This window comes from Python bivittatus, unplaced genomic scaffold (assembly GCF_059951505.1).
Source record: "Python bivittatus isolate LINGU-HERP-01145 unplaced genomic scaffold, Pbiv_v1 ctg000700_np1212, whole genome shotgun sequence".
NCBI classification, from domain to species: Eukaryota; Metazoa; Chordata; class Lepidosauria; order Squamata; family Pythonidae; genus Python; species Python bivittatus.
The window spans coordinates 100,347,262-100,374,687 of NW_028277098.1; the positions used below are offsets into that span (position 1 = coordinate 100,347,262).

The window sequence follows — 27,426 nt, forward strand, 5'->3', positions numbered from 1 at the left end:
CTCCTTCCTTTTTGATCAACAGGCCCTCACAATCATCTGCCGTTGAATTGAATGACTTTATAGTTGGACCAGACTGCAGATGAAGCCAAGGGGTGTGTGTGCACGTGTGTGTACATGCATATCTGCAACAGTGTGCTGTCCTACAAAAATCCCTGGACTTTTAAAATCTAGTCCAGGGTTCCTCAACCTTGGCAACTTTAAGACGGGTGGACTTCACCTCCTAGAATTCCCCAGCCAGCAAGGCTACTGATGAGAATTCTGGGAGTTGAAGTCCACCTGTCTTAAAGTTGCCAAGGTTGAGGAACCCTGATCTAGTCAATCTAGTTTTTTTCCTTCTTTGCCAAACTCAAGTTTATGCATCAAAGCATTATTTGCTTCCCATCTATTCCATACCTAAGTTCTGAACCTATGCTTTGACACTGGACTCTTAAGTAAAATTACTCAAAACGGACCAACTGATTTCTGTGAGATTAACTGCAAATGCACCCAATTAGGAACACACCTAGCCATAGCAAGGCTTGATTCCAAGTAAAGTCCAAGTGGGCAGACGATCAAGTGGTGAAGCCTGCAGGAGTGAGAGAGTTAAAAATAATCACCTGTATTTTTTTTTACCAGTTCAAAAGTATGCCTGTGCACGTCTGGGAGTGCGTTATATATCAAGCTTCCTGAATTAACAGAAGCAAAGCATTCGTTCACTCATTACACACACTTGCAATGCAGAGCAAGCCCAGTTTTTACCCAGAAGTACGTTCCCCTGCATTTGATAGGACACACTGCTAAATAGGTTTGCACAGGATGACGAGTGAACCCTCAAAATAGCCACCTTGGATGCAGGCAGGCAGGCAGGCAGAGTTGATTATCTCCAAAATTAACAATCATGGCAGAAGGACTTTGCCCACTCTGCTGCAGCCACCAGATTGCAGAGCAAAATTTTAAAAATAAACTGGGGGTGGGGGAAGGAGAAGGGAAGAACTGCATCTCTCGGTAACTGCCAGTTTGCATAGTGCAGCCTTTCCCAACCTGGGGGTCTCCAGATGGGTTGGGAACATCCCAGCGCCTCCAAAGAACACCCAGTGGGAAAAAGAAATTACCTTTAGAAAGGGAGGTTTTAAAAAGTTTAATGCTTTCTCAGAAACCTGTCCTCTACAAGACTCGAAGACACACCAGGGCAGTATTTTGGAAACAGAAAGGGTCGTTTCTCCCCCACCCTCACCCGACACACACAAATCAATCATGTACACAGGAGAAGGCGATGGTTAAAATACCAATCTGGCTAATATTTGATTTCTTGAACAGAATACAAAATTGAGAGGGAGGAAAGTTAAAAACCCCTGTGCAGTTTGAGATAGTGCAAAGAGTGGAAATCCGGTGATGGGTTTTCCAGCATTCTCATTTCCAACGTTCCAAGGGCTGGTGAGCACACTCTGCTGAACACAGTCAAATGCTTGCATAAATCCTCATGAAGAATAAGCAACGTCATTTCGGGGAGACAATCTCCAGCGCCATTTGGTCTAAGAGCCCCTCTTTCAGTGACAGTGGTTTCACATCGGCATTTCACAAATATCCACCGAACGTGAAGAAGACCTTTCTTGCAGACGAGTAACTTTTTTAGGTGAGAGGAGCATCTCCGTGTGCAACAGTGTGCCATCAGAACAAGCAGGGTACACACGCACTGAAATAGACTGTAACATTGAAACAGTACTGGAATTTGCTTGGAGAGCAGAGCTGGCATTTGGCCTCCTTTTTTCATTTTTAAAGACAACCCAGCTAAATGTTGATGGAGAGGGAGGGAACCTGAGTTAGAACAGACACAAGTTGTATGTGTGCAATACTAATGCCAGGCATCGTTCTCCATCAGCCCTACCCCAAACAATTAAGAGGGAGACTCGAAAATATGTTGGGGTTGGCTTACGTAGAATTCACCTTGGGCCAATCGGTATGGGAATTAAAAGGTGCATGGGGTAGATCCATTTAGCTTGGGCTAGAGCAGTGTTGTCCAAACTTGGCCGCTTTAAGATGAGTGGACTTCAACTCCCAGAATTCCCCAGCCAGCCATGCTGGCTGGGGAATTCTGGGAGTTGAAGTCCACTCATCTTAAAGTGGCCAAGTTTGGACAACACTGGGCTAGAGAAAGTCCTACAGATCTCACAGTGCCACCGTCTGGTGAGTTTTAAGTTTTAAACCATCAATCTGCTGCCGGATTCTGAAACAGCCCCTCCAAAAACCTCAAATCGCCACCAATGCAGACAGGAGACACCAATCCTGCTCCTGATTCCAAAATTCATTTTTGAGCTGGAATTTTTTTGAGAGGAATGCAAGAGCAGGGAGGAAAATCTTACCACCGCTCTATCAGCTTCGCTATTCAGATCCAGCATCGAGGGGAAACCTGGGACAGCCGGCAGGACCATTTCCGCATTCCCACCCAGTGTGTAAAATGTTAAAAAACTGGGATTGCACGCTACGGGAAATTGGCAAATGGAAGCATTTCTCTGTGCTGTCAGAGTGAGCTTCGATGCAAATTCAGTCGAGGTCATTGGAAAAAAGATCAGGCTACATTTCTAGCGCATAGCTTATTCTTTGCAAGAGACTTAACATTTTCATTCACCATGGGACTGTTCTTAAGCCAGACTGCCAAGTATGAACATTTCCTATAATAGAGCCTTTTTCTGCAGGCACCATGGGGGAGGGAATATGGGGGGGCGGGAATTAAAGAAGCAGAAAACTCCCCAAGAAAAAAAAGAGACAGAAAGCAAAAAGACTTTTCAGGTTCCACTGACATTCAACAGCTTCTTTTTCTCCCCCTTCAGTCATATCCACATCTTAGACTGGATCTCCAGCTTCCAAACTGAGACCTAGATCAAGGAAAAAAAAAAAAAGGGTCCATTTCTGGAGAAGCCTGCTGCAGCCAGCAATTGAAAATGAGTGAAGGAAACGAACGAAAGACGAAGCCAAGACAGCTTTCCATTTCTTCCAATGCCTTCTTTGTCTTCTGCTCTTAAGTCCTCAACACCAAAGCTTACAGTGGGAGGGAAAATTACAGGACAGGTATCAAAAAAGTGTTGTCCATCGGCCTCGGCTCTCCCATCCCAGAGGAGGAAAATCTGCCACCGCTTCACATCTCAGCTCCGAAGAGCTCTTTGGATCTCAAAGCAAGAGGTAAAGGAAAGGGGGTGGGGGGAGAAATAGCTTATTTCGGGGGGGGGAAGCACCCACAGAAAGACAGGCAATGGCTTAATTTTCACATGTGTGGATGCAGGTAAATCCAACGGAGGCTGGGTTGGCGGCTATCCCAGGGTGAAGAGAGAGGCCCGAGAGGTCCCAGAAGGCCCCGGGTGGCGCTGCTTCCTGCAGGGAAGGGCGAGGGACCTTGCCTTCCTTTTGCAAAGGGTCCACCGACTCTATCCATCCCAGAGACTCCTGTTTCCTGAGCCAAGGCACAGAGGGCAGCCCCCACCTTGGAGGAGGGTGGGGTTGGCGGGGAGGGGGCGGACAGTTAGGAGATCAGGCTGGAAGGCACAGAAGTGCAAATCGCGCAACGCAGGCAGAGGGCAGGCGGCTGGCCTCCTGAAGCTCGCTCAGTCGACAAACCGCTGGCATGCTTTCTTCCAGCGACAGGCCGTGCACCACATGTTGCGGTTCTCCATCCCGTAGACTTTGCGGCATTTCTTGGCCTCGCCACGTGGCTTCCTGGAAGGAGGCAGAGAGAAAGGCCATTGAGGGAAGGGACCAGGCAGGCCAGCAAGGGGCGGCCAAGGAGCAGAGGAAGGATTCGGGACCTCCGAAGGCGGCACCCACTGAAGCTCAGCGGCCATCACATCCACAGTAGGTAAAAGATCCCCACGTCAATTACCAAAAAAGGGGAGATGGAATTGAGGAACAAGTGATGCGAAGGACCGCTCTGTATAGTCTGGCGACCAGAAGAGATTTCTACCGCTCACGTTCTGAGCCAGAAGGACAAAAATGTGGGTTTGGAAACAGACAGTGCAGTCAAGCGCCACCCCCTGCAGGACGGTTAGGCCCGAAAGAAACAGAGAATTTCTTCCTTTTACGCTTGCAGCGGTCAAGCAAACTTTCTCTCTCGAGTCCGGCCGGAGCACGGAGAAAGCCAGAGGGCCTGAGGGTCGCCCGGAGAATTTGGTTGGAGACACTAGATGGGGGAAGAGAAGGTGCAAGAGGAAGCCTGAAGCGCCAACCCACCTGGTGCCTGTTGCAGGCTTTGGCATGGAAGAGGGCATTAATGGTTGTCCTTTGGCAATTGACACAGGAGGGCCTTGCAGGCGCTTCTCTCCCGAATCAGCGGGTCGGATGGGAGTCAGGCAGCCCTGGTGGAGGAGGAGGAGAAGAAAGAACACAGTGGGTCTTTTTGGAGGGGGGAGGAGATCTCAGCTCCACAGCCTAAGAAATCAACATCCTGGCACTTAGGGGGCAGGAGAATTAGAACCCAGTCAACTAAGTCAGAAGGGGGGAAATTACGCCTGAAAGAATCCAGGGGTTATTTGGGGACAAAGGACCTCCCCACCACACCCTGGCCACCTCTGTCCTCTGAACACGGTGGGAAAGAGTGCTAACTGTGCCTTTCCCCTTCCGACACACAAAGCCTGAGAACACCCATAAAAACAAGGACCTTTCTAGGAACTCCACCTCTGTTGGCCTCACTTCCCCTTAGCCACATGGGGCATGTGTGAAAGGAGTCAAGAAGTGCCCCCCCACCCACTCACGTGCACTTTGTCCCTTTTGGGAAGCAAGAGCTACAGAGTTTTCAGCCATGTCTTTTTAACGCTTGTCCAGGGACAAACTTTCCCACCTTGTCCATAAGGCAGTGTTTCCCAACCTTGGCAACTTCCAGGGAGGTAGACTTCAGCTCCCAGAATTCTCATCAGTAGCCATGCTGGCTGTGGAATTCTGGGATTTGAAGTCCACACACCTGGGAATGGCCAAGGTCTGCTATAAGGCATTGACAGAATGCTTCGAAACGCTTCTTCCCAGCTTCCCTGTCACCTGCGTTGCCATTTATGAGACCGGCTATCAGCAGACTCGCCTTCTGATAGCCCATGTGGGCTCTCTCTTCTGTTCCTTTCCATTCCTTTCCTCAATCTCTTACATTTATCCTGATTGGACCACCAGGTGAGTTTTTAATTTTTTGTTACATTTAGTTTTGGGGAGGGGAGAGGAGCGAAGCAGGAAGTGACACTTCCCACCCTCCTTTGCAACAGTTGGGACTCCCAAAACAGCCACCACCTGGTTGACTGAGCCACTGGAGACTGTGTACCCCACTATACAGAGGAGAGTAAGTTAAACAGAAGGCAGCTGAACTGACCGTCCATGGGACCAGGGAGGATTTTATTCCCCACTGGGGTGATCCAAGGGGCCTGCATGTGGCCTACGAGCTGATGACCTTTGTTGTAGGATCAACTCTCTTCTGACCAAGGGAAAAAGAGTTGGTGCGGCCTTCTTGTTACTCACCGAGGGGCTTTTGAAGAGGACAGGGGGCAGAGGGGGTGGGAAAAGGGCTGGCTGTTGCCACGATATGCTGATTTCCATCCCAGCTGGTGGAGCCTTCAGATCTGCCAGCACCCCGGTAGGACCCATCGCCTGAAAGTGAAAGGAACCATCTCAAAGCGAAACAGTGGAGAAGCTGATCTGGCCAGAGAAGCTCATTTGATGGCTCTGGAAACGCACCTGATACGCATGGTCGGTTTGGATGTGGCACAGACTTGTGGGGGCCGACTGGCTCAGGAGGTTCATGGGGGTCGACTGGCTCAGATGAGACACCACGGAAACCTTGGGGTTGAGTGGAATCGGTGGCGTTTTCTGGACCTCCTCCAGGACAGGAAAGGGAGGGGGCACAGGGGAGGTAGGGGAGACAGGGGTCAGGCTGGAGAGACCGTCGGTCAAGGAATCCACATTGACGTCCAGCTCGGTGTAGTAAAAATCTTCCTCTCCATCACTCTGATCCAGGTCAGCCTTCCTCCTGGCAGAAGGGAACAAAGGGCCCTTAGCATCTTCAGGGAGAAAAAGAATGCGTGTGGCACACCCAAAGCAGAAGGTCCTGCTGGGAATTCAAGGGAATATCATCCTAGGCAAGGTAGGAGCGCTTATGATAGCGCTAAGGAGGAGAAGAGACACCAAAGAATGAAAAGTGGCAAGAGAAAAGAGATAAAAAGAGGAGCTTGAAGACTACAGCAGAAGGTGCCTTCTCCTTTCTAGTATAATCCCCAGCTGGTAGTCTTGGCCCATGCCCAACTCCCATTTGGGCAAACTTGCTGCCCAACCGTTCAAAATCCTTGTGGGCCCTCCTTCAGGCACTCTTCTCAAAGGATGCAAGGCAGGGGGCTATAAATGATGGGGTTTCCTCAACCATGGAGCCCCCTTTGTATCATGTCCTCCCCAGGAAAGAACTTCTGGTGCCTGATGGTTCTGATGGCAGCCCACCTAGATGGCTTCAAAAGGAGAGTTCATGAAGATCAGGCTATCCATGGCTTTGATTATTAAGGGCTTTTTACTAACTCCTGAATCACAGTCAACCTACATTAGTCTGGCTGCTAGGAGCAATGGTGGGTAAGGGCTCTGTCTCCCCCTCCCCCAACCCAGGCCTGTGAGCTTCTGAAGGTCATTCCGTGGCCACTGCAAGACACAGAATGCTGACTGAACAGGCCAATGACCTGATTCAGCCAGGATGTTCTTGTGCAGAATAAAACAAGCCACATTATGCCTTAGTCTGTTGTGTGAAGCCAGTTGGTACATCCTCTGTAACTCCTTCTGTGAAGTCAACCTATCCATGTCTGCAACCACACAGACACGCCCCCAAATGATGAAGAGGCTGACCTACCCCAGGTGGATGGCTCGGATGTGCTTCTGCATCCCAGAGGAACTGCTCAGCACCTTCCCACAGCTCTTCCACAAACACTTGAACATCACCTTCGTGGAGTTCTGTAACAGGAGAACATGCAGCTTCAGGTCGGATGCAGCTCAACTTGGACGCTCACCCTGTCTCACAATTCCAGAGAGCCCTCCTGGGGATTCAGATCCTGCCACCAGTCAGATCCCTGGCCATCCTGACTTTTGAGAGAAGATTTAAGGGCCACAGGGAGCACAACCAGTTCCTTCCAGTTTAGGACTGGGAACTGTTCAGAGCAGGGCCCATACTCTGTTGTTTCTCTTAGACCGATCGGGCAACTATTCCATATCTTTATAGTGCATATAGTGAAACTGTGGGATTCACTGCCACCAGATGGGGTTAGATGGAGGAGAACACCTTCATGGAAGACGATCTGGCTATGAGAAATTACTAATTCCGGTGGTTGTTGAGGACCTCTTGCACCCCAAATCACGTGCCTGAAACACCTTCTGCTAGGTAGCCACAGCAGAAGAGGGCACGTACCCTCCTGCCCACATGGTTGCCCTCTGCAGGACTCAGAACGCTGGAGTGCAGATTTTTGGAAGAAGAGAAAGGTAAAGAAACACACTGCCCACAAATGCTCGTGTAACCTTCCCCACTTCCAGACAGGTAGGATTTCAGGTCCTTTCTCACTGGCTGGGGCTGATGGATGTTGAAGCCCGGCATGACTGGAGGACACCAAGCTGAGAAGACCACAACAGTGGCTGACTCCCTTCTTCCAAAGGCAACCCAGCTGCTTCAGCCACCAGATTCTTAAAGCTGAGGTCTGATTTCACCCCACGCATTAGCTCCAGATTTGGGACTTGGTGCCATGAGAGAAGCTGCTCCGTCCAGCTTCTGCACCCAGGACACCGCCCATTCCATGCAATGCGGCACCGTTTCGGGCTGCATGTGTGGGACTGCGTGGCAGAGAAGCAGGGGTGGGGAATCTGTGGCTGCCCAAAGTCGTGGAATGACATCTCCCAGCAGCCCCCCCCAGGCCACACCAACCCTGCTACATCTGGGTGGCCACACCGCCTCCTGCTTGAGAAAGCAGAACCTCGGCAGCCAAGAGACCAGGAGCAGGCCAAGGATTCTAATTTAGCTTTTTTTCTGCCTGCGGTGAGAAAAACCCAGGGAGAAATCTGTAATCCAGGGCTAAGCCATCTTTTGGGGCAGGGGCACAGTTGGACCTTTGAGAACATGGGCACGCTCATAAAACAGCTGGCACAGTCAGCCAACACACACACCCATTTAGTGGAAGGGGAATCAGTTCCCGACCCCTGTATGCAACCTCCCTCCCAGTGGGATCTTGGCACAGCCCCAAGACTACAAGGAATGACGGACCTGTCCCACGTCAGCCTTTGCTTTTATTTTTAAAAATATTTTTTTTAAACCAATCGGGCATGCATTGGGGGAGGTGCCTTGGGGCACCGCGTTGCCAACCCCTTCTGACACAGCACAGCAAGAGATAACTGGGCAACTCTCCATGGGGTCAAAGCTGAGTGGTTTCCCCACCATCCACCATCATCACCACTTCTCACCTTCCTCTTCCTGGGGACAGGATCCCCAAAGAGAAACTGGGTGGCTTCTGTTTCCTCCAGGTCGGACTGCAGGGAAGACAGGATGCTGGTCGTGATGTCGGCGGTCAAGGGCGGCGAAGGGGTGGAGGGGGTGGACAGGTCGCTCGGGGGATCCCAGCTCCCGTCTCCACTGTGGTTGCTGCTGCTGCAGCTGGAAGACCTCACAGGAGCGTCTTTCCACCCGTCACAGTTCACTTCTGTCGCAGAAGAAAGCAGGTGGCGAGGTCAGATGGCTAGCTTTCATCCACACAACTGCCCGACTAGGCTTTGCGTGACGCAATGAGGGCCACAATCCCAAACTGGGTGCTGGGTGCCTAATGTGAGAGGATGGAGTCTGGGCTTTGAAGGGCCTTCAAGCTTCTGCTGCTTAGAACCCCCAATCGGCAAATAAAAGAGATCGTTGGAGTCCTAGAATTAAAGGGACCGTCCAGTCTTTCTCAACCTCAGCAACTTTAAGAGGGATGGACTTCAACTCCCAGAATTGGGAATTCTGGCTGGGGAATTCTGGGAGTTGAAGTCCACCCCTTTTAAAGTGGCCAAGGTTGAAAAACACTGACTTAGTCCAACCCTCCGCAATGGGCAGGAAAACCGATTCAATCATCCAGGAGAGGTCACTGTCCAGCCTTCTCTCCCAAATTTCCAGAAAGGGAGACCACGCCACTGCCACAGCTAGATGGTTCCATTCTGGGGCAGATCTTAACACCAGGAAGCTTTTCCTCCCATCGTAAAACAGCAACCACCGCAACCACAACAGCACCTCTTTAACTGCATCGAGACACTATCCTCAGCTTTCAGCCTCCTTTGGCTCTGTTTCGGTCCCGTTCTTTTATTATTATGCTCTTGCGCTTTCAAGTTGTTATTTTTATTCCGTGAGACATCCAAATGGTTTTGGGTTTTTGTTTTGTTTTTTTTTATGGCAGGGGAACCTATAAATACCAAAACCATACAAAAGCAGCCAACAGCCGTAAACAACACATACCACACTGCAAACGTTTATATTTAGAACTTTAATATCTCCTTTTTTCGCTCGGGTGGAAAATATTCTCTCTGCCCCAAATCCCAACTCGGGCCTGTTATTCAAGAGTTGAGAATAGTGCGCGAGAGAGAAAAACAGACCCGCCAAGTTTCAGGCGAGAGGGGCTGATACGAGCTTTATATCAGACACGCCGAAGAGCCTGGTGATTAGCAATTTCAGCGGTTTATCAGAGAGGAACAATAAGCCACGATGTTCCCAAGCAGTGCCGCCTCCTCCCCCCGCCTTTTTATTTGCATTTAGATCCTCTTTATCCCCGTCCTTTCTTTTTAAAGTTTTAAACTCCATCCCCGTTGGAAACACAGCCCACGCAGCATCACCAGACCCGCGCGATGCACCAAAGAGCACGACCACATTTTCAGTAGAAACGCCGAAACAAATAAATAACGCTGCAATTCAGGGGAAGGTGGTGGACCCACTTGGAAAGTTGAGAAAGTGCTGTGGGAACACTTGCAAAATGTCTGCTGGGGGGCCACATCCAATTGCAAGTCAGCTACACACATTTCTCCCCACTTTCCCCCCCATAGCCCACAGAGACTAATTCCATCATCCTAATGTCTCACCTTTGTCATTCAATGCTTCCTTGGAGTGCACCACCCACCCACCATTTATGCACATACATACATATATACACGTACATACATACAGGTCCTTGCTTAATAACCACAATAGGGTCCCGAAAATTTGTTAAGTTGCGCCCAATTTTACGACCAAAATCACACAACTCCCCGTTGATTTTGCTTGCCAGAAGCCAGCTGGGAAGGTTGCAAATGGCAATCACGTGACCCCGGGACACTGTAGCTGTCATAAGTGCGAGCTGGTTGCCAAGCGCCCAGATCATGATCGTGTGAGCACAGGGTGCTGCAATGGTTATAAGTACGAGGACTAGTTGTAAGTCCCTTTGTACAGCAACACTGTAACTTTGAATGGTCACTAAACAAATGGTTGTTAAGTGAGGACTACTTGTACATATATATATGCATTCTCAAAAAAAGCCTATGGTGTCTATAAGGAGCACAAGGAACTGCTTGGAAATAAATCTAGTCCCTCTGCAACCAGCCAGCTTCTTATTGCAAATGGCAGCACCTTGGCCATCTCAAGAAAAGCTAAGCAAGTTGGATCTGGATAATATTCAGAGGGGAGACCCACTGAAAGATCAGGTCTGTCAGCTAGACTAAGAAGCTGTTTAGTATGTTGTGTTGCAACCCCCCAGGGGTCACTTTGGAGCAGGACAAAGTAACAAAGCAGATAAAGTTGGAAAAACACCCCAGGAGGAAGCAACGGGAAATCCTTTTGATTGCTGGACAGAAACCCACAGATATTTGATTGCTGGACAGAAAGCCATAAGCTCTCCTCAAGGGGACTTTACAAATATATCCAGTGGGGCAGGAAGCTGGGGAGGGCTCAGAAGGGTCTGCCATGTTAAACTGCTGTGAACTCAGATACACTCAGAAATTCAGATACTACACCAGGAGTCAGGCACCACAGACCGGTTACACTGTATTTGGGACTCAGTCAGATATAGGTAGCCCAACCAGTCCCAAATAAGATAAAACCGGTCTGTAGTGCCCACCATCCGATGACTGATGCAACTAGAATCCCCACATAGGATATACAGTGTGTAAAGGTAGGGTAATTTCCCCACCACCACCTAGAAGAGGGGTGGAAGTCATGTAAAACTCCATACGTAGAGGCAGGACATAATGTGACATCTGTATCTCTCTGCTTTGAGAGCTTAAGGCGGTGTTTCTCAACCTTGGGAACTTTAAGAGGAGTGGACTTGGCTGGCTGGAGAATTCTGGGAGTTGAAGTCCACCCCTCTTAAAGTTCCCAAGGTTGAGAAACACTGACCTCAGGGAAGCTGGACCGTATGTAAAAACCCAGTAAGTTCTGCAAACCCAAAATGATCTCTTCCCCTTTCCGCTCAGGCAGTCACCCTCCCCTTGGAATACCTGCACTGAAGCCATTGGGGTGATGATTCAGCACGACGGGGCTTGTGGACAGGCTGGTGAGGACTGCCGCCGCCATGACTTCATCGATCCCCGCCTTCTCCGTCGGTTTTCTGCAGGACAGAGAGGGACAAAGAAGCGTCATCCAGATCAACATCGCACACAATCCAACCCTGCCCAGAACACCAGGATCCGGCTGGCTCGCCCTCTAAAGCAGGGTTCCTCAACCCTGGCAACTTTAAGACGGGTGGACTTCAACTTCCAGCAAGGCTGGCTGAGGAATTCTGGGAGTTGAGGTCCACCCGCCTTAAAGTTGCCATGGTTGAGGAACCGGGCTCTAAAGTCTACACCTCTGGAAGATCACCCTGACTTGGTGGCATTCTCACAAGTCTAGGCGAGAAGCCGCTGATCGGCTGGCTGGACGACGCATCAAGCATGCTGGTATCTTTTGCGGGAGCTGCACTGGTTGCTGATTTGCTTCCGGGTCCAATTCAAGGTGCTGGTTATCACCTTTAAAGCCCTACGTGGCTTGGGGCCAGGTTATTTGAAGGGCCGCCTTTTCCCAATTTCATCTGCCCGACCCACCAGATCGGGGAGGCAGGGTATGTTACGGGTCCCCTCCATTAAGGAGGTCCATCTAGGGGGACCGAGAAGAAGGGCCTTCTCCGTGGTGGTTCCCTCCCTGTGGAACATCATCCCCACAGAGATAAGACGCAATGGAGGCGAATGTGTGTAGCTCAGGGTTGAGCTGTGGAGTCCTTGAGGTTCTCTGAGCTTGGTTCTTTTCTTGCAAACGTTTTGTTACCCAGCTAGGTAACATCTTCAGTGCTAAAATGGGATGGGGCTTGCTCTCTCTTTATCTACTGTGGCCTGCCTTGCCAGTGCTGGTGGGGGTGGGGGTTCTGCTTTGCTCTTCTGGTAGTTCATTGATTAGCGTATGTTGGCTGCTTGATTGTGTGGCTGGTGGTGACCTTTGCTTATCTGGGTGATGATTGCTGGAGATGATTGCTGGTGATTGAAGATGGATCCCCACCTTGATACTCTTCCAGATGGGCCCGAAAATGTGGTTTTGTCAGCGGGACTGGGGACCCCAGGCTGATACGGAGCCGATCAAATGGTTAGTCTGAGTGTGTTTATTGCTGCCGGGGCAGGGCAGGAAGGTATTGGATTTTGTATTATGAGTTTTAATTCTGTAAACTGTCCGGAGTCACTGTGTGTGAGCTGGGCAGCCATATACATTTGTTTAACAAATAAATATCTGCAGACTTCAGGCTACTTTTCATTTATTGGTTCCTAGGACAACTTGCTCAAAAGTACAACATGCTCAAAATCATCAAAATAGGATTCTCGCATCATGCAAAACTTTCTCTAGATGCACACCCCTCTCGACATTGTCATTTTTGAACTTCCTTCTGGTTCTCCTTGTCGAATTACCTCCCTCCCATGCAGTCATATCCCCAAACATGCCTATGTTACACTTTAAATGCAACATAGAGGCCTCTGCAGGGAGCGATGCTCCAATTGCACAGATGCGGCCACCAGCTTGACTTTTTTGACCCCCTCCTGCAGATACTCATGACTGCAACATCCACATTGGTGGGGCATTCATTGCAAGGCACGATACTTTGCAGGCAGGGAACCAATCCGCACCACTGTGGGACGGAAAAAGCAGAATGTGCTTCTAGAGGTATAGCAGTGAACACCTTTACACAGTCTAGATCAGTGTTTCTCAACCTTGGCAACTTCAAGATGGGTGGACTTCAACTCCCAGAATTCCCCAGCCAGCATGGCTGGCTGGGGAATTCTGGGAGTTGGTCCACCCATCTTGAAGTTGTCAAGGTTGAGAAACACTGATCTAGACTAATGCTAAGGAGTCCGTGCAGGATGTAGAAACCAAGGTTTGGTTCATACATACGGTGACCAAATTCTCTTGGAAAAAATGAAGGACAAACCTGAAAAAGGGGCAAATCTGAAAGAGGTTCCTAAGGATTAAAAAAAGAAAAAAAGCTGTTTATGTTTATAACTTTGCTTTACAAAGGAAAATTCAAGAGCAAAACCAGGAAAAGCTTTACAAAAGCACCTATTCTAATAAAGATACCTCAAAAGCATAAAAAAGCTATGAAGGTATAAGAAGCAAGTATTTAAAAGGATTTTTGCAATCAGACTGCACATTAAGAGGTACCATGTGTACGATACCAGTGAAAGGGCCAACATAAAGGACAAGAGCGAGTTTTTGAAAACGATATCAATCTAAAGGGCAGCTTTCTGAAATAAAGGAGAGTCCTTTATAATAAAGGACATGCGGTCTCTGTATTCATCTGTACAAATTATAGTGTGGCTTCTTTTTGATGGTGTAATGTGTAAATTTCTCTATGATACAAGAGGTGCCAGAAGTGTGGCCTGGGGTCTGCATTCCCCTCACCAGCCTCCCTTTTGTAGCTTCCTGACCCCCGCCTTCAGGGAGGGGAAAATTCTGGGTCCTTATTTGGCATTTGGGGAGGGTTTTAAAGGGACAAACAGGTGCTTTAAACCCTTGCAAATGCTTATGGCATCCAATTAATATTCCTGAGCAGGCCCCAGCCCTGCCCAGCTGTGGAATGAGACTTCAAAGCACCCTCTTGGCACTGCAGCCCCGCATGACGTGCCAACCAGGCCATGATGGCTTGTTTAGCCAACTATGTTGCTTCAGCACGAGGCACAAAACCAGCCCAAGAATCCTGGGCCTTCTCACAGGCAATCGGATCTGGGAACCCAACACGTCAAGAGGAGCCCAGAACCCTACCCTAGAACATAACCTAAACCAGCCCTGGGTCCACACACAAAAAATTGCCCTGCCTCTTCCAGGGTTCTGGTTTAACTGCAGATCATGATGCTTTGCTGGCAGGGAATCAGTCGAGACAACAGCGGAGCAAGAAAAAAAAGAATAGCCAGAGAGGTCTTCCCACATGGTGGCGGAGGATCTGCGCCCAAATGCTGGCTTGTTCCCCACATCTGGGGAGCATCTGGGGAGGTGGACCTTGCATCTGGGGAACATCTGGGGGTGTGGAACTTTCAAAGTGAAGGCACAGCTGCTGCTAACATGGCCGTATCCAAGGTGGGCCCACCTTGATGTAACCCAGGTGAACAGAAAGAAGTTGATGGAGGCTAAGCAAACACCGCGGGCACGCTCAACTCGCCATGTCAAAATAAGCCTTCTCGAAAGAAGCAGCAAAATGCAAGGAACTCGGAAAACTCCAGAGGGCTCCGGGGTGGGGGTTGAAAATGGCAGGAAAATTTCACCTCTCTTCCACTGCAAACCTGCCCCCCAAGGTCACCTCCCATACCCAAACCCTCAACTCTCACTGGTGCAAGAATGATTCTTCCCAGAACCGACTCTATTTATTACCAGAATATGCCCTGTTTATTTGCACTTGTCAGTCGCAAAAGGCTTCCCTCCCATCCCCAATCATACAAGAAAGAAAAAATACTTCTATCAAGAAGCAGAAATTTGCTCATTTGATGTTAACCATTTCTTCCTCTCTTCAGAAAGGAGGAAGCTGTCGTTTCCAAACTACACATGACCCAGGCCTCTTTTTTGCATCCTCGAAGCTCCTCACCCAATACGATCTGCAGAAAATCACCAGCGCCAACTTCCAGCTATTTTGGGGCAGGAAGCACACACAAAGGGTAAGCCCTAGATGTAACAGCTGAAGTAAGAAAATGAAAGCACCATCACCGTGCCTCTGCAAAGAAAACTCGTAAAATTCCAGCTCCTCTTCTTTGCACAATTCAGCCCCGCCATGATCCCTGGCCCATTCAGGCCTCAATTTCCCCTCCCATCCCTTGTGTGACAAACAGCAACCCCTCGCCACCCAAAAGCTCCCCGTCCTCATTCAGGAAGTCATAAAAGGAGAAAGGTGAACAGAGCTGCAACGTTTCTCATAACAGCACGGAACAGAGGATTTTGCAAGTTTGAGCAGGTGCGGAAAAAAAACGTTGCCTCCTAGGAAGATCACCTTCTCTATCCTAAAATAAAAACTTGGTGTCCTTGGCATTGCCTTTTCCTGCCTCTCCTTTTTTCCTATTAGAACAGTGTTAAGAGGCTGAAGTTCAAGCAGGGGGAAAATGGATGTGGGGGGATTGAATCTGACCCATTGAAGATCCAAGTTTAGATCAGGACAGACAAGTTCTGTTTTGTTCTGTTGCCAGATCACTTTCACACACATCTGTGCATCATCTTCACTTCTGTCAGATATATATACATTACATTACATACATTAAATCAGCACAAACCCTGTGATATAAAATTGCAATTATAGAAGTCCATAATGCTGGGAAAGATGGAAGAGAGGAGGACAACTGGTAGCAAGGTGGAAGGACTTAGTTACAGTGGTGATGGGGGCAGTGTTGGAAGATCTGAAGGACCAGGTTGGGGACAGATTATTATGGAGAAAATCTACCTATGTGGTCACTAAGAGTCGACACTGACTTGATGCCATGTCAATCAATCAATCCAAAGACCCAATTCTTTGGAAAAGGCTCTAATGCTGGGAAAGGTGGAAGGAAAGAGAAGAAGAGGATGACCAGCAGCAAGGAGGATGGACTCAGTTACGATGGCGATGGGGGTGCTGTTTGAAGAGCTGAAGGACCAGGTAAGGGACAAATTACTATGGAGAAATCTAACTATGCTAACAGCAACTTGATGGCACATAATCAATCAATGTTGCAATTCTTGAAGGCCATGCTTGGATGGATGGATGGATGGATGGATGGATGGATGGATGGACAGACGGATCTATCTACAGTGTATCTATTTGTCTGTCTGTCTATCAATCAATCATCTATCACATTTCTAGGCCACCCAACTCCAAACAATTCTGGGCTGTTTCACAAAATAAAAACAAACCCACCTTCATCACTAAAAGGATCAGCCCAAACCACCAAGCCCCCACTTGGAGAACCAGCAAAATTTTTAACAATGGCCTGAAGGCAGGCAGTGGGACCGATGCAGATCTCCAAGGGGATGTCTGTTGCAATGCATTGCCTGAGAAGGGAACTGTGGTCCCAGTGCACCGTGAAGAATGTGCCACATAGTCCAAGGTCAAAGCAAAGTTATTGCTGACCCACAATTTTACTCCAGGACACCAGCACAGGATCTGGGCCAATCTCTCAGAAAGTCAGTTTGTGACTGTGCATCTCTGGAGGCATTAAGAAGATGAATAGCCACCTCTTGAGGATGGAGTAATTGGTTTTCCTGACCACTGCAGAAGGTTGAACTAGATCAGTGTTTCTTAAAGTCTGGTCCAAGGACCCCTGGGGGTCCCCCCCCAAGACCCTTTCAGGGGTCCACAAAATCAAAATTAGTTGCCAAATATTGAAGATATTTGCAAAAGAAATTAAAATAGTCACTCTTCTCATTATTGTTTTTTATCTGTTAAAAAATATAGGGTTTTTTCCATGAAAAATGTTGTATTTATGTTAGTACCTAATGGGTTTAATATTATTTTTACATGATTCAATAAATAAATATTCTACAAATGCATCCATTTTAATTTTTAATACAGTTAAGTATCAATAAATGTAACCTGTACAAACAAAGGCTCTTCTGGGATCCTCCATAATTTTTAAAAGTGGGAAGGGTCCTGAGAGCAAAAGGTTTAAGAAACACTGCACTCGATGATCCTTTCAAGTCTGCAATTCTCTCTGATTTGTGCCAGATGGATGGATGGAGTATGTGCCATCAAGCTGGTGTCGATTCTTAGTGACCACAAAGCTAGACCTTCCCCAATCCCCAACCTAGTCCTTTAGGTCTCCCAACGGTGCCCCATCATCGCTGTAACTGAGTCCATCCATCTTGCTGCTGGTCATCCTCTTCTTCTCTTTTCTTCCATTGGGCCAAAGGACACACCAAAACCCTGTCACTGTACAGAGTTGTGGGTGTAGAACTCCTCTGAATGTAGAGCCCCAAATTGCCTGGGAGGCAATGAATCCATCTATAGTGCAGAACAGCCTGCATTTTGTTCTTTATCCCCTTCTTTTCCCCCGCTAATAATTACTAGCCTGGATTTCAAAACAAGCCCTAGCCTGTATCCATGAGATAGGATGCCTGCAGAAGGAAGGGGGAGGGAGATAAGGCTGCCCCACACGGTGCAGTAATACAGAGTTTTAACCTTGCCTGCATTCTCCAGCTGGACGGCTCCATTCCCCCAACAGACAAATTCAGAAGCGGTCCAGCTGATCAATCACCCCAGCGGCTGCAAAGCACAACGGTGGGGTTAATCGGTGCCATTGCGAGGCAGGGCTAGGTTCTACTTGGGATCCAGCACCAAGGCAATTTAATCAGCCTTGTGTCCACCCTTCAAGGTAGACCTACACTGAACAGGAGATGTTGCAGCCAGAAGCAGGAGAACACACAACGACTCTTTGCTGTACAGTTGGAACGGCAGAAGACGTTTGCTTCGCCTGCTAACCCTGTGAGAAAGGAAGATTATCTTGCAATTCAGCATATGTGACTTCATTCTCCACCCTGAGAACACTGTTTATTTGTTTTTTTAAGTAATCTGCCAAGTCTTTGCTGTCAGCACTTGGGAAACTCTAACAACAACAGTCATGGTAATAAACTAATAATCCCATTAAAGAGAGGCAACCATTTTAATAATCCTTACCTTTGCAGGACAACAATGTGATGCGTACAAAGTTATACCTACACACAAACACACCACCTGCAAAGTACAAAAACTACCGAGGGTCATACCCAGGGCAAAATTCAACCTCTGGCAAATTATTTTGTTTTTCTTTTTAAGAAGCAAGTTGCAGACATGATCTGGACTTCAAAGAACTTGGCTACTACAGTTTCTAAAATAGAGGTATTATCAAAGACTTTTTTGGATCATAATCCTGTGAGTTTGGTTTATAAAAGAAAATCTAATTCTTTTAGATGGAGATGGAATGAAATGTTGCTACAGAAAGAAGCAATAGTGGAGGATTGTAACAAGAAATTAAAAGAATTTTTTGAAATTAATTTAGGTAAAGATAGTGATTTAAGAATGGTTTGGGATGCAAGTAAAGGTCTTATTAGGGGTTATTTTATACAACATAATAATGAACTTAAAAAGAAGAGTCAAGAGAAAACCCAAGCTACCTTGGGTGAAATAAAGAGAAAAGAAGAATTAAAGAAATTTCCAGAGAAGATAAGTATTTCTCAACAAATTAAGCTTTTACAATGACAATTATTTATGTTAACAGTAAGAGAAATGGAAATAAAAATGAATTATGTAAAGCAAAAAAAAATTGAGTTTGCAAATAAACCAGAGAAGTGACTAGCATATAAATTAGAAAGAAAGAAAGAAAGAAAGAAAGAAAGAAAGAAAGAAAGAAAGAAAGATAGATTACAAGAGGGAGATACTGTAATAACTGTAATAATGGACAATGTGGATTAATAATATTGATGAAAAAGCATTTCATCAATATTATTCCAATTTGTCTAAAGGGAAGTGACATCTCTCTAGAAAAAATAGATGAATAGCTAAAGAAACAAAATTTACTGAGGATTACAGAGGAACAGAGAGAGATTCTGAATGGACCTATAACAATAAGGGAAGTTTCTGAAGCTATAAAAAGATTAAACTGGGAAAGGTGTCTGGACCAGATGGATTATCAGGTTCTTATTATAAATGTTTTGAGGATGGACTTTTACAACCTTTGCAAAACACGATGAATTCCATTTTACAGGGGGAAAGATGCCAGAGAGTTGGGAAATGGCCAAGATAGCACTAATACCCAAAGACAGACAAGATTTGACTTTAACGAGAAACTACAGGCCAATATCATTACTGAATAATAACTACAAGTTGTTCACGGCGATTCTGGATGATGGACTGAAAATAATTTTGCAAAAATGTATTGATGAGGATCAATGTGGGTTTTTACCTAAAAGACAGTTAAACGACATTATTAGAAATGTGCTGGGCATTTTGGAATATTTGGAGCAAAGTAATGAAAAATAAGCCGCATTGATCTTAGATGCAGAGAAGTCTTTGAAAGTTTGAACTCGGCTTTCTTGTTCAAGGTTTTAGAAGATATGAATTTTGGAGAGAACTTTATAAAATGGGTAAGATTGGTTTACATTTCATAGAAAGCACAAATAATTGTTAATGGAGATCTAACAAAACCATGTGAGATACAAAAGGAACAAGACAGGGATGCTCTATGTCCCCTCTTCTGTTCATTTTGGTTCTTGAAATACTGAACAGAGATATAAGACAAGATGAGAGGATTGTGGGAATTAAGATTTAAAAAGAAACGTATAAGTTAAGAGCTTTTGCAGATGACCTGGTGTTGGTTCTGGAAGATTCTTTAAGGGGAATTGAAACATTAATGGGCAAATTAAAAGAATTTGGTGGATCAGCAGGTTTCAAGATTAATAAACAGAAGATGAAGATGTTAACAAAAATGTGAAAATAGAAGATCAAACAGAATTGATGAATAAAAGGGGTTTTAAGATTGAGAAGAAGGTAAAATATCTGGGTATCACTTCGACAAATATGAACTGTATATTATTTCAAAATAACTATGTTAAGACATGGAATGAAGTTAAAAAAGATATGTTAAGATGGGAGAAATTACAACTATCATTGCTGGGGAGAATTTCTGTGACAAAAATCAATGTCTTGCCTAGAATGATGTTTTTGTTTCAGACAATATCGGTTTTGACAACCGGTGCAGCATTTAAACAGTGGCAGAAAAATATATCTATATTTGTGTGCCAGGGGGAAAAAACCACAAGTTAAAGAGAAGGTGTTACAAGATGCAAAAGAAAGAGGAGGCTTGGGTTTACCTGATTTGAAGTTGTATTTTGCAGCTTGCTGTTTGATTTGGGTGAAAGAGTGGGTGCTGCTGAGAAATAGAAGGCTCTCGGAGTTAGAAGGACATGACTTGAGATTTGGGTGGCATGGATATTTGTGGTAAGATAAAGTCAAGATTAATGTGGATTTAAAAAATCATTATGTTAGACGTGCCATATGGAGAATATGGAATAGATACAAACCCATATTGTGTCCAAAAACACATTTGTGACTCTCAGCACAAGAAGCATTTTATAGATGAGAAATCATTGTTGTTGTTCAGTCGTTAAGCCGTGTCCAACTCTTCGTGACCCCATGAGCCACATCGCGTCAGGCCTTCCTGTCCTTCACTGCCTCCCGGAGTTTGCTCAGTTTCATGCTCATTGCTTCAGTGATGCTCTCTAACCATGAGAAATAATAGGCAAATACAAATGGCTAACTTATTGTGAGACGGTAGAATTTTGCCAAGGGGAATACAAAATAAAATCAAGAGAGCAACTGGGGGCAGAAGGATACAGTTGCCAATGGTTTTCTTATTTACGGTTATCAGAAAGTTTTAAAGTAGACGAAAGAGTTTATGGTATTGAACATTGTAAGACTGATTTTGAAATAGAACTGTGTACCAATGGTGAACATGTAATGGCTATAATGGATAAACTTTTATTGAAATTTGAAACAGAAGAAGAACAAGTGAAAGAATGTAGGATAAAGTAGGCTAAAATGTTTGGTTATAATATATAGATGGAACAATGTGAAAATACGTGGTTGAAAGCATTGAAATTTGCACTATGTGGTAATAAAACGATGTACCAGAGAAATTGTCTAAAATGTATCAAGGCACTTCAAATTTATGTTGGAAATGTGAACAAGAAGAAGGGACATTTTATCATGCTTGGTGGATGTGTGAAAAAGCTAGAAAATTCTGGATTCAAATGCATACACTGATTCAGAGGATTTTAAAGATGAGTGAGACCAGAAGTTTTTCTTTTTGGATTGATGGACAAACTGTTGGAAAAAAGTTATGGAAATTTGTTTTTGTATATGATAACCGCAGTGAGCTTATCGCATGCACAAAGATGGAAAGATTCAGCACTACCCACAAGGGAGGAATGGTTGGTAAAGATGATGGGACTTGCTGAGAAGACTAAATTGACTTCTCTGATCTGAGAAAAGACAATATCTACGTTTATTGCTGATTGGAAACTCCTTACAGGTAGTCCTCACCTAACAACCACAATTGGGACCAGAATCTCGATTGTGAGTGAAGTGGTCGTTAAGCGAGACGCACACGTGACTGTGCTTGCGGTTGTTAAGCGATCTCCTGGAGCAGAAGAACTGTCTGCTGAAGGATTTCAGCTGCACACAGAGCTGAAATCCTCCCGGCAGGCAGCCTTCTCACTCTCAAATGTTCCTAAAGCCCCTTGAAGGGTTTTTGCCCTCCCCTCCGTGGATGGAGGGGAAATCCTTCATGGGGCTGGAGGAACAGGGCTCAAATCTTCAGGATTTGAGCTCCATTCCTACACACCACCAGGAGGTTTCCCTCCGCTTGCAATCTTTCCTGCACTGACTTTCTGGGGAAGGTGGCAGAGAAGATTGCAAATGGCGATCACATGATCGCGGGGCACTTAGCAACCGGTCATAAGTGCGAGCCAGTTGCAAAGCACCCAAAATGCGGCCACATGACCACGGGAGTAGCGGAGGGCAGCGCAATGTTTTACAATGGCTGGAAGTGCTTTATGGGCCGTAGAGCACCCTTTCCAAGACCGTCATAACTTCGAGCTGTCATTAAAGGAATGATCATTAAGCGAGGACTACCCGTATAGACTTTTTGTGTGAATGAGAAAAATGAACTTACAATTTATGGTTTTGATGATCAGACAGGATAATTATAGAAAGAAGAGAGTTACGTTGTAACCATAGAGCAAGAGGTAAATTTATAATTGTACTTACAACTGCTGTAAAGAAGATTGGAAGCTACTTCTTGGTATCTTTTTTCTTTCTTTTCTATTTTTCTTTTACTTTTTTTCCTTTCTTGCACTTTTAGCTTTCTCTTTGATTTCTTTTTCAAAATCGTATTAATTTTCACCTTCCTTTTTAAAAAATATTTAATAAAAATGAGGGAGAGAGAGAAGCAGCAGCAAGTTGATAGCCCTCCTGGGACTGTAATAAAGACTGAATCTCTTAATCTAGTCCTCACCATTACCCTAATATGCGGGCTCTGTTAGAAGCCAAAAGGAAAGATTGCTTGGAACTGTGGCCACCAACTTTGGCACGGCCACCGAATTCAAATTAGCCTGCATAAAAACAGACGTCTTAGGCGGGTCCAAAAGTAGGACCTTAGACTCCTGCTCAACTCTGACCCGGCTGCCCCTCTGAGATGGCAGAGGCCCTGCCTTGGTGTCCTACGAAGATGACAGCCGGAAGCTGAGATCCCTCCAGCTGTCCCGTCAAGGCAGCAACCTTTGGTGGCAATTCTGCCCAGATGTGGCTGGCGCCCTCCCCACTTCCGCAGCTCCCCACTTTGGGGAAAGGCCGCCCAGCCGCCGATCACTCCAGCCAGGGAGCGCAGAGCGAGTAAAAATGTGAGCGCGCAGCTTGGGAGGGGGGCAAAGAGAGAAACCCAAACAAAGCAAACTCAATTGTGCAATTATGCAGGCGGTTCTGAGTGATTTATGCTGTTTACGGAATTCTGCTCGGCTTGGCACCCAAGCTGCCCAGCCTGGGCACACCGTTCTTAGTTTTTTTAAAACAATGCGGCAGGCACATGCGTGCCAAAACACACGCACGCCTATTCTCCCCAGCAGGCGAACTAAATCTCGCCCGCCTTGCACGAAGCCTGAAAGCATCCACCCCGAGGCTCCTGCGACAGAAAAAAAAATCTCCAGCAGGCAGGCGTGGTCAGCTGCCTCGAAACACCCAAGAGCGGATGCAGATAATGGCCTGGAGGCTCCTCCGCCCGGCCGGGCCAGCCAATGGAAAGGCCGTTGCTGGTGGGAGGGACGCCCTGGTGCTAAATCTGCGGCAGACTTCTGCAAACTTTCTAAGGCCCTTCCAAACAAGGGAGAAACCCCAACTTTTCTTCCCCTGCCCTCTAAGCCGGGGCTCCAGGAGTCCCAGATGCAGACAGGGGAAGGGGAAGGGGAAAGAGGCTGCCGAGGTCCGGGCGGCGGGCAGAAAATGGAAAAACTCACGCCCACAGTTAGAACGGTGCTGGTCGTTCAACTGCAGCAGCCATTAAATCAAAAGAGCTTTTCATTTAAGGAATGTACAGAAAGATTCGGTCTGAGATCAGCTTCTATTTGTGGTTATTAGATTTTCTTTTAAGGCTCAGAGCTGCAGGACTGCTGGGTGAGCACCGGCCTCTAAATCTGAAAACAGTTTTTAGAGAAACCTACAGAAACGGAGGGGTGTCAAAGTCTAGGCCTCTGAAAGGTAACACCCACCCTGCAGTGCGGGACAAGCGAGTTACCTGGCTTCTGTTTAACATGGGAGATATTTTTTTTTTTTGGCTAATCAACAGCCCCAGACAGTGCACTGAGGCTCACACTGTAGACATTGTAGGAGGAAAGCCACATTAGTCTACAGTGCAAAAATATGGAGGCGTCTGGTAGCCCCTTTCCCCACTAACCAATTTCACAAAATCGTGTTCCTTTTAATAAAACTGGTTAACGAGGAAAGGGGCCAACAGACGCCCTCCAATTCGGAGGTTCAAACAGATCCTGCTTGCCCAGGCTTCTTGCCCCCTCCACTCCCCCCCCCCCATTTGCTGAGGATTTTATCAGATTTCAAAACTAGAATTTCTTTAACCAGAAACCCCACGGATGGCTAATTATGGGGTTTGGACTCTGCCAGGCTGGAGAAAGCAGGTTTAAGCTAATCTCTGATCTGGAACAGAGTGAGGGTTAGGGTTAGGGTTAGGATCATCTGAAAGATGGCCACTGTCGCCCAGGTCAGCCATGCTTCCAGCCATTTCACCTGCTTGGAATCAAAGAAACAATTCAGAAAGCAAGGCAAAGTAGGATCTTTTTGATACACCTTGAATACGTAACTTGGTGCATTGATCACTGACCATCACTAAAGATTTTGATAGCCTTTAATGCATTTTTGCACAACTGTTCAGTGGTGCTGTTGCGATGAGAAATGTGTGTACACACACATACATATATACTGTATATATACACGCACATGCATAGATACGTACAGACTTTATATATCGCCCCAGTCAAACAACTCTGGACAGTACAGGTAGTCCTTGCTTAACACCACAACCACACCTTTGTGCTGAAGATAAAAGTAGGGAAAGGTTCTATTTCTGGTGCCTTGGTGGACCCATCCAGGTAGTCTTCTTAGCAGCAATACAGAAGCGGCTTGCCACTGCCTTCTTCAGATATTTTTTTTTCCCCACTTTCTTCATTTTCCCCACTTTCCATGCTATCGGATCTTTTGGATCTCCTAGTGGTCTCCCTTCCAAGTTCTGACCAAGTCGAACCCTGCTTGATCCTTTTGGAGCGCAGCCGAACTCAAGTAGGTGCTGCGACCTGCTTGAGCTCAAGCGTAAAGAAAGCTCTTTCAAAACCCCACAAAATGAAGGAATGAATGCTAAGGCCAAATTATCAAGCCAACGTCTGAATCGCCTGCAATTTTCCTGCTCGATTCAGACACCTTTAATGACGGGAAGAGGGAGCCAGAGATACGGCAGGACTCTGTACGTCACTAAAGGTGTCAAAGCCGAGAGTTGTCCTATCTTCCATTTTCTCAAATCAGCCCTCATATAGTTGCTGACCAGGGCTTAGAGCTAAGCACAGGGTTCTGTTCAGCGGCTACAAAGCCATTAAAAATCCAGAGATTTGGGGGAAGGAAACAAAGACGTCGCCTGCAAGCTTGCAAGGCTGTTTGAAGCTGCAAAAGACTGGGGGTTATTACATTTATTGAGGTCCTGGATTAAAAGGAGCCTTGGTAGTTTTGTTACACAGTCCATCGTGGGAACCCAGCCCTTCTCTCAAACTGTTAAGCATGCACAGCAATTGCAGGCAGGTAACCTGGGTTGAGTGAGTTGTGTGAACTCAGTAAGTATATTTTCCAGACCGAAATGGGAAGTGAATCCAAGTATTATTTGCACATCTCACAGAAGGAGAACCACGTTAGTCCACGGTGGCAAAAGATCCAGAGAAATCTGATAGCCTCTTTTCCGACAAATCGATTCTATGAAAAGAATCATAGAATTGATTCGTCGGAAAAGGGGTTACCAGATTTCTCTGGATCTTTTTCGAGCATTAATTAGCAGCCCCAAAGTGCACCTTCTGTTAGCACAGCAGCAAAGTCCACGGAAATAAAGTGGGATGATCTGAAGCTGGGTCCGGACCAGCTTCCCCACCCACACACTCCCCAGGAAAGGCCCCTTCCTTTGAGCCAAAAAAAGTCAAGGCCTCTTCCACCTCCTCCTCCACGTCGTACAGAATCCCACAACCCCACCCTGCCTTCCTCCAAGGAAGACAAGGAGCAATCTGCCTTTTCATCTTCCCAAAGATGAACCTGCTCTTAATTAAATACTTGCCTCCTGCCAGTCGCACAGGTGGCGAGAGCCCCCCGGCCCACCCGCCCCAAATCCTCACGAGACGCACACGCGCTGCCGTAGAAAGGGAGGATGGGCACGCAAAGCCCCTGTGAACACACCCACACGACGCCAGACCCGGGGAAGCAACAGTGAAGGCCGCCTGTGCCAAGCAGAAAAACTCAACAAACAAACAGCCAAGACAAGGGGTTGGCTTCCCCGTTCATCTTCTAAGAGCCTCTAGCACGCCTTGGGCCGGACTCTCCATCCAGCAATGAAGTCAGCACCAAGAACATTGGGAAGTTTGTTCTTTTCGCACCGGCGAACATGCCTTTTTCAGGTTTCACTGGTTTTTTTGAACGTTGCAAAGGGTTGGACTAGATGACCTTTGGGCTCCCGTCCAACTCTAGAATTCTCTGATTCTATATTTTGCCTCTCTGCGGTTGCTTCTGACCATGGACAAAACTACTCCCGTCCCATTCACCTCCCTGGCTCCTTAAATTCGCGGGGACTTTTCCTTCTCTAACAGACAACGCAGATGCTCCGAAAAAGCCATTTTCTCCCCATCTAAAGCCATCCGATGGCTCTTGGGCTTCAAGTTCCTAGTCCCTGGCCATTCATTTGTAATGCAACCTTTAGAAAGCTGACATTGTCTAATTGCATTTTCCCCCTGCCCAACCAAATGCAATTCCTTCACCCCCAGGCTCTGCTCATCCCGTTCCTGAGGTTCGGGTCCTCATAGAAGAAACGAGCCTGCCCCGCAGCATGGGAAGCGTAGTCCCAAGCTTTTGGCCCGCGCAGCTTGGGGAAGGCTGCCCAAAGTCACCGCCCGTTCAGAACGGGAGTACGTTTCAAAGAGCGTCTTCCGGAGATGCGCGACATGAACTCAGAGGCTTTGCAAATAAAACCCGAAAGGGGAAGGAGGAACCAATCAACTGGCGCCAGGATTTTGCTAATACTGCCAGCATTTCTCGACCTGGAGATTAATATGTGATTTAAATATGTATCTCTCTCTATCTTTATATCTCTAGATCAGTGTTTCTCAACCTTGGCGGCTTTAAGATGTGTGGACTTCAACTCCCAGAATTCCCCAGCCAGCCATGCTGGGTGGGGAATTCTGTGAGTCGAAGTCCACACGTCTTAAAGCCGCCAAGGTTGAGAAACACTGCTCTAATATCTATATCTCTACGGAACAACCGTAATGAAGATCATGGGTATCCAAATTCAATTTTTTCACACTGGGGCTGTTTCTCCATGAAGCTACCTCATAGGGTTGTGGTGCATGGCAGTTAAGCTCCTTGAAGGAAGGGTTGGATAAAACGCCAATGAAATAAATTCACGCTTCGCACGCACACCACTTTGGCCAATTATGTGTCTCTCCTGGCGCTCTCCAAAGGATCTCCATCGGCCTCCCGCCAGCCAGAGCAAGCGAACCGCAGCCGAGTGGTGCCATCCCCGTTCCTCTCCGACGGAAACCCAAACAACGTTGTGTATCCGCCACCCAACACACAGCCCTGGTGCATGAGAGGTGCCAATCCTAGACCAGCCTTCTCCACCTGGAGCCCCTCCAGACAGGCTGGGCCTTCAACTCCCAGAATTCCCTAGCTGGTG

At 46.9% G+C, this 27,426-nt stretch overlaps 2 protein-coding genes and 1 long non-coding RNA gene across 6 annotated transcripts in view; 2 read left to right on the forward strand and 1 right to left on the reverse strand.

Annotated features, from left to right (window-relative positions):
• Nucleotides 1–2,942, forward strand: part of ZBTB46 (zinc finger and BTB domain containing 46) — an 86,800-nt gene extending 83,858 nt beyond the window's left edge. Inside the window, exon 6 of the transcript XR_015798517.1 lies at nucleotides 2,808–2,942. The gene's annotated coding sequence lies outside the window, so the exon portion shown is untranslated. The remainder of the gene's footprint in view (nucleotides 1–2,807) is intronic.
• The window catches only part of SLC2A4RG (SLC2A4 regulator), a 39,397-nt gene continuing 13,073 nt past the window's right edge, over nucleotides 1,103–27,426 (reverse strand). The window contains exons 3-9 of the mRNA XM_088154133.1: nucleotides 11,446–11,555; nucleotides 8,422–8,657; nucleotides 6,830–6,930; nucleotides 5,680–5,971; nucleotides 5,464–5,592; nucleotides 4,198–4,322; nucleotides 1,103–3,687 (exon numbers count right to left, since the gene is read on the reverse strand). Coding sequence (XP_088010259.1) covers nucleotides 3,576–3,687; nucleotides 4,198–4,322; nucleotides 5,464–5,592; nucleotides 5,680–5,971; nucleotides 6,830–6,930; nucleotides 8,422–8,657; nucleotides 11,446–11,555 — 1,105 coding nt within the window. The 3' untranslated portion in view covers nucleotides 1,103–3,575. The remainder of the gene's footprint in view (nucleotides 3,688–4,197; nucleotides 4,323–5,463; nucleotides 5,593–5,679; nucleotides 5,972–6,829; nucleotides 6,931–8,421; nucleotides 8,658–11,445; nucleotides 11,556–27,426) is intronic.
• LOC148214286 (uncharacterized) lies at nucleotides 3,018–11,556 on the forward strand. 4 transcript variants are annotated; one of them, XR_015798519.1, is made up of 3 exons: nucleotides 3,018–3,156; nucleotides 3,610–3,826; nucleotides 11,422–11,556. It is a non-coding gene; the product is annotated as an uncharacterized LOC148214286 (long non-coding RNA). The 4 variants fall into 4 exon arrangements; XR_015798522.1 differs by having other exon boundaries at nucleotides 3,610–3,822; nucleotides 11,422–11,543; XR_015798520.1 differs by lacking the exon at nucleotides 11,422–11,556 and adding an exon at nucleotides 4,987–5,456.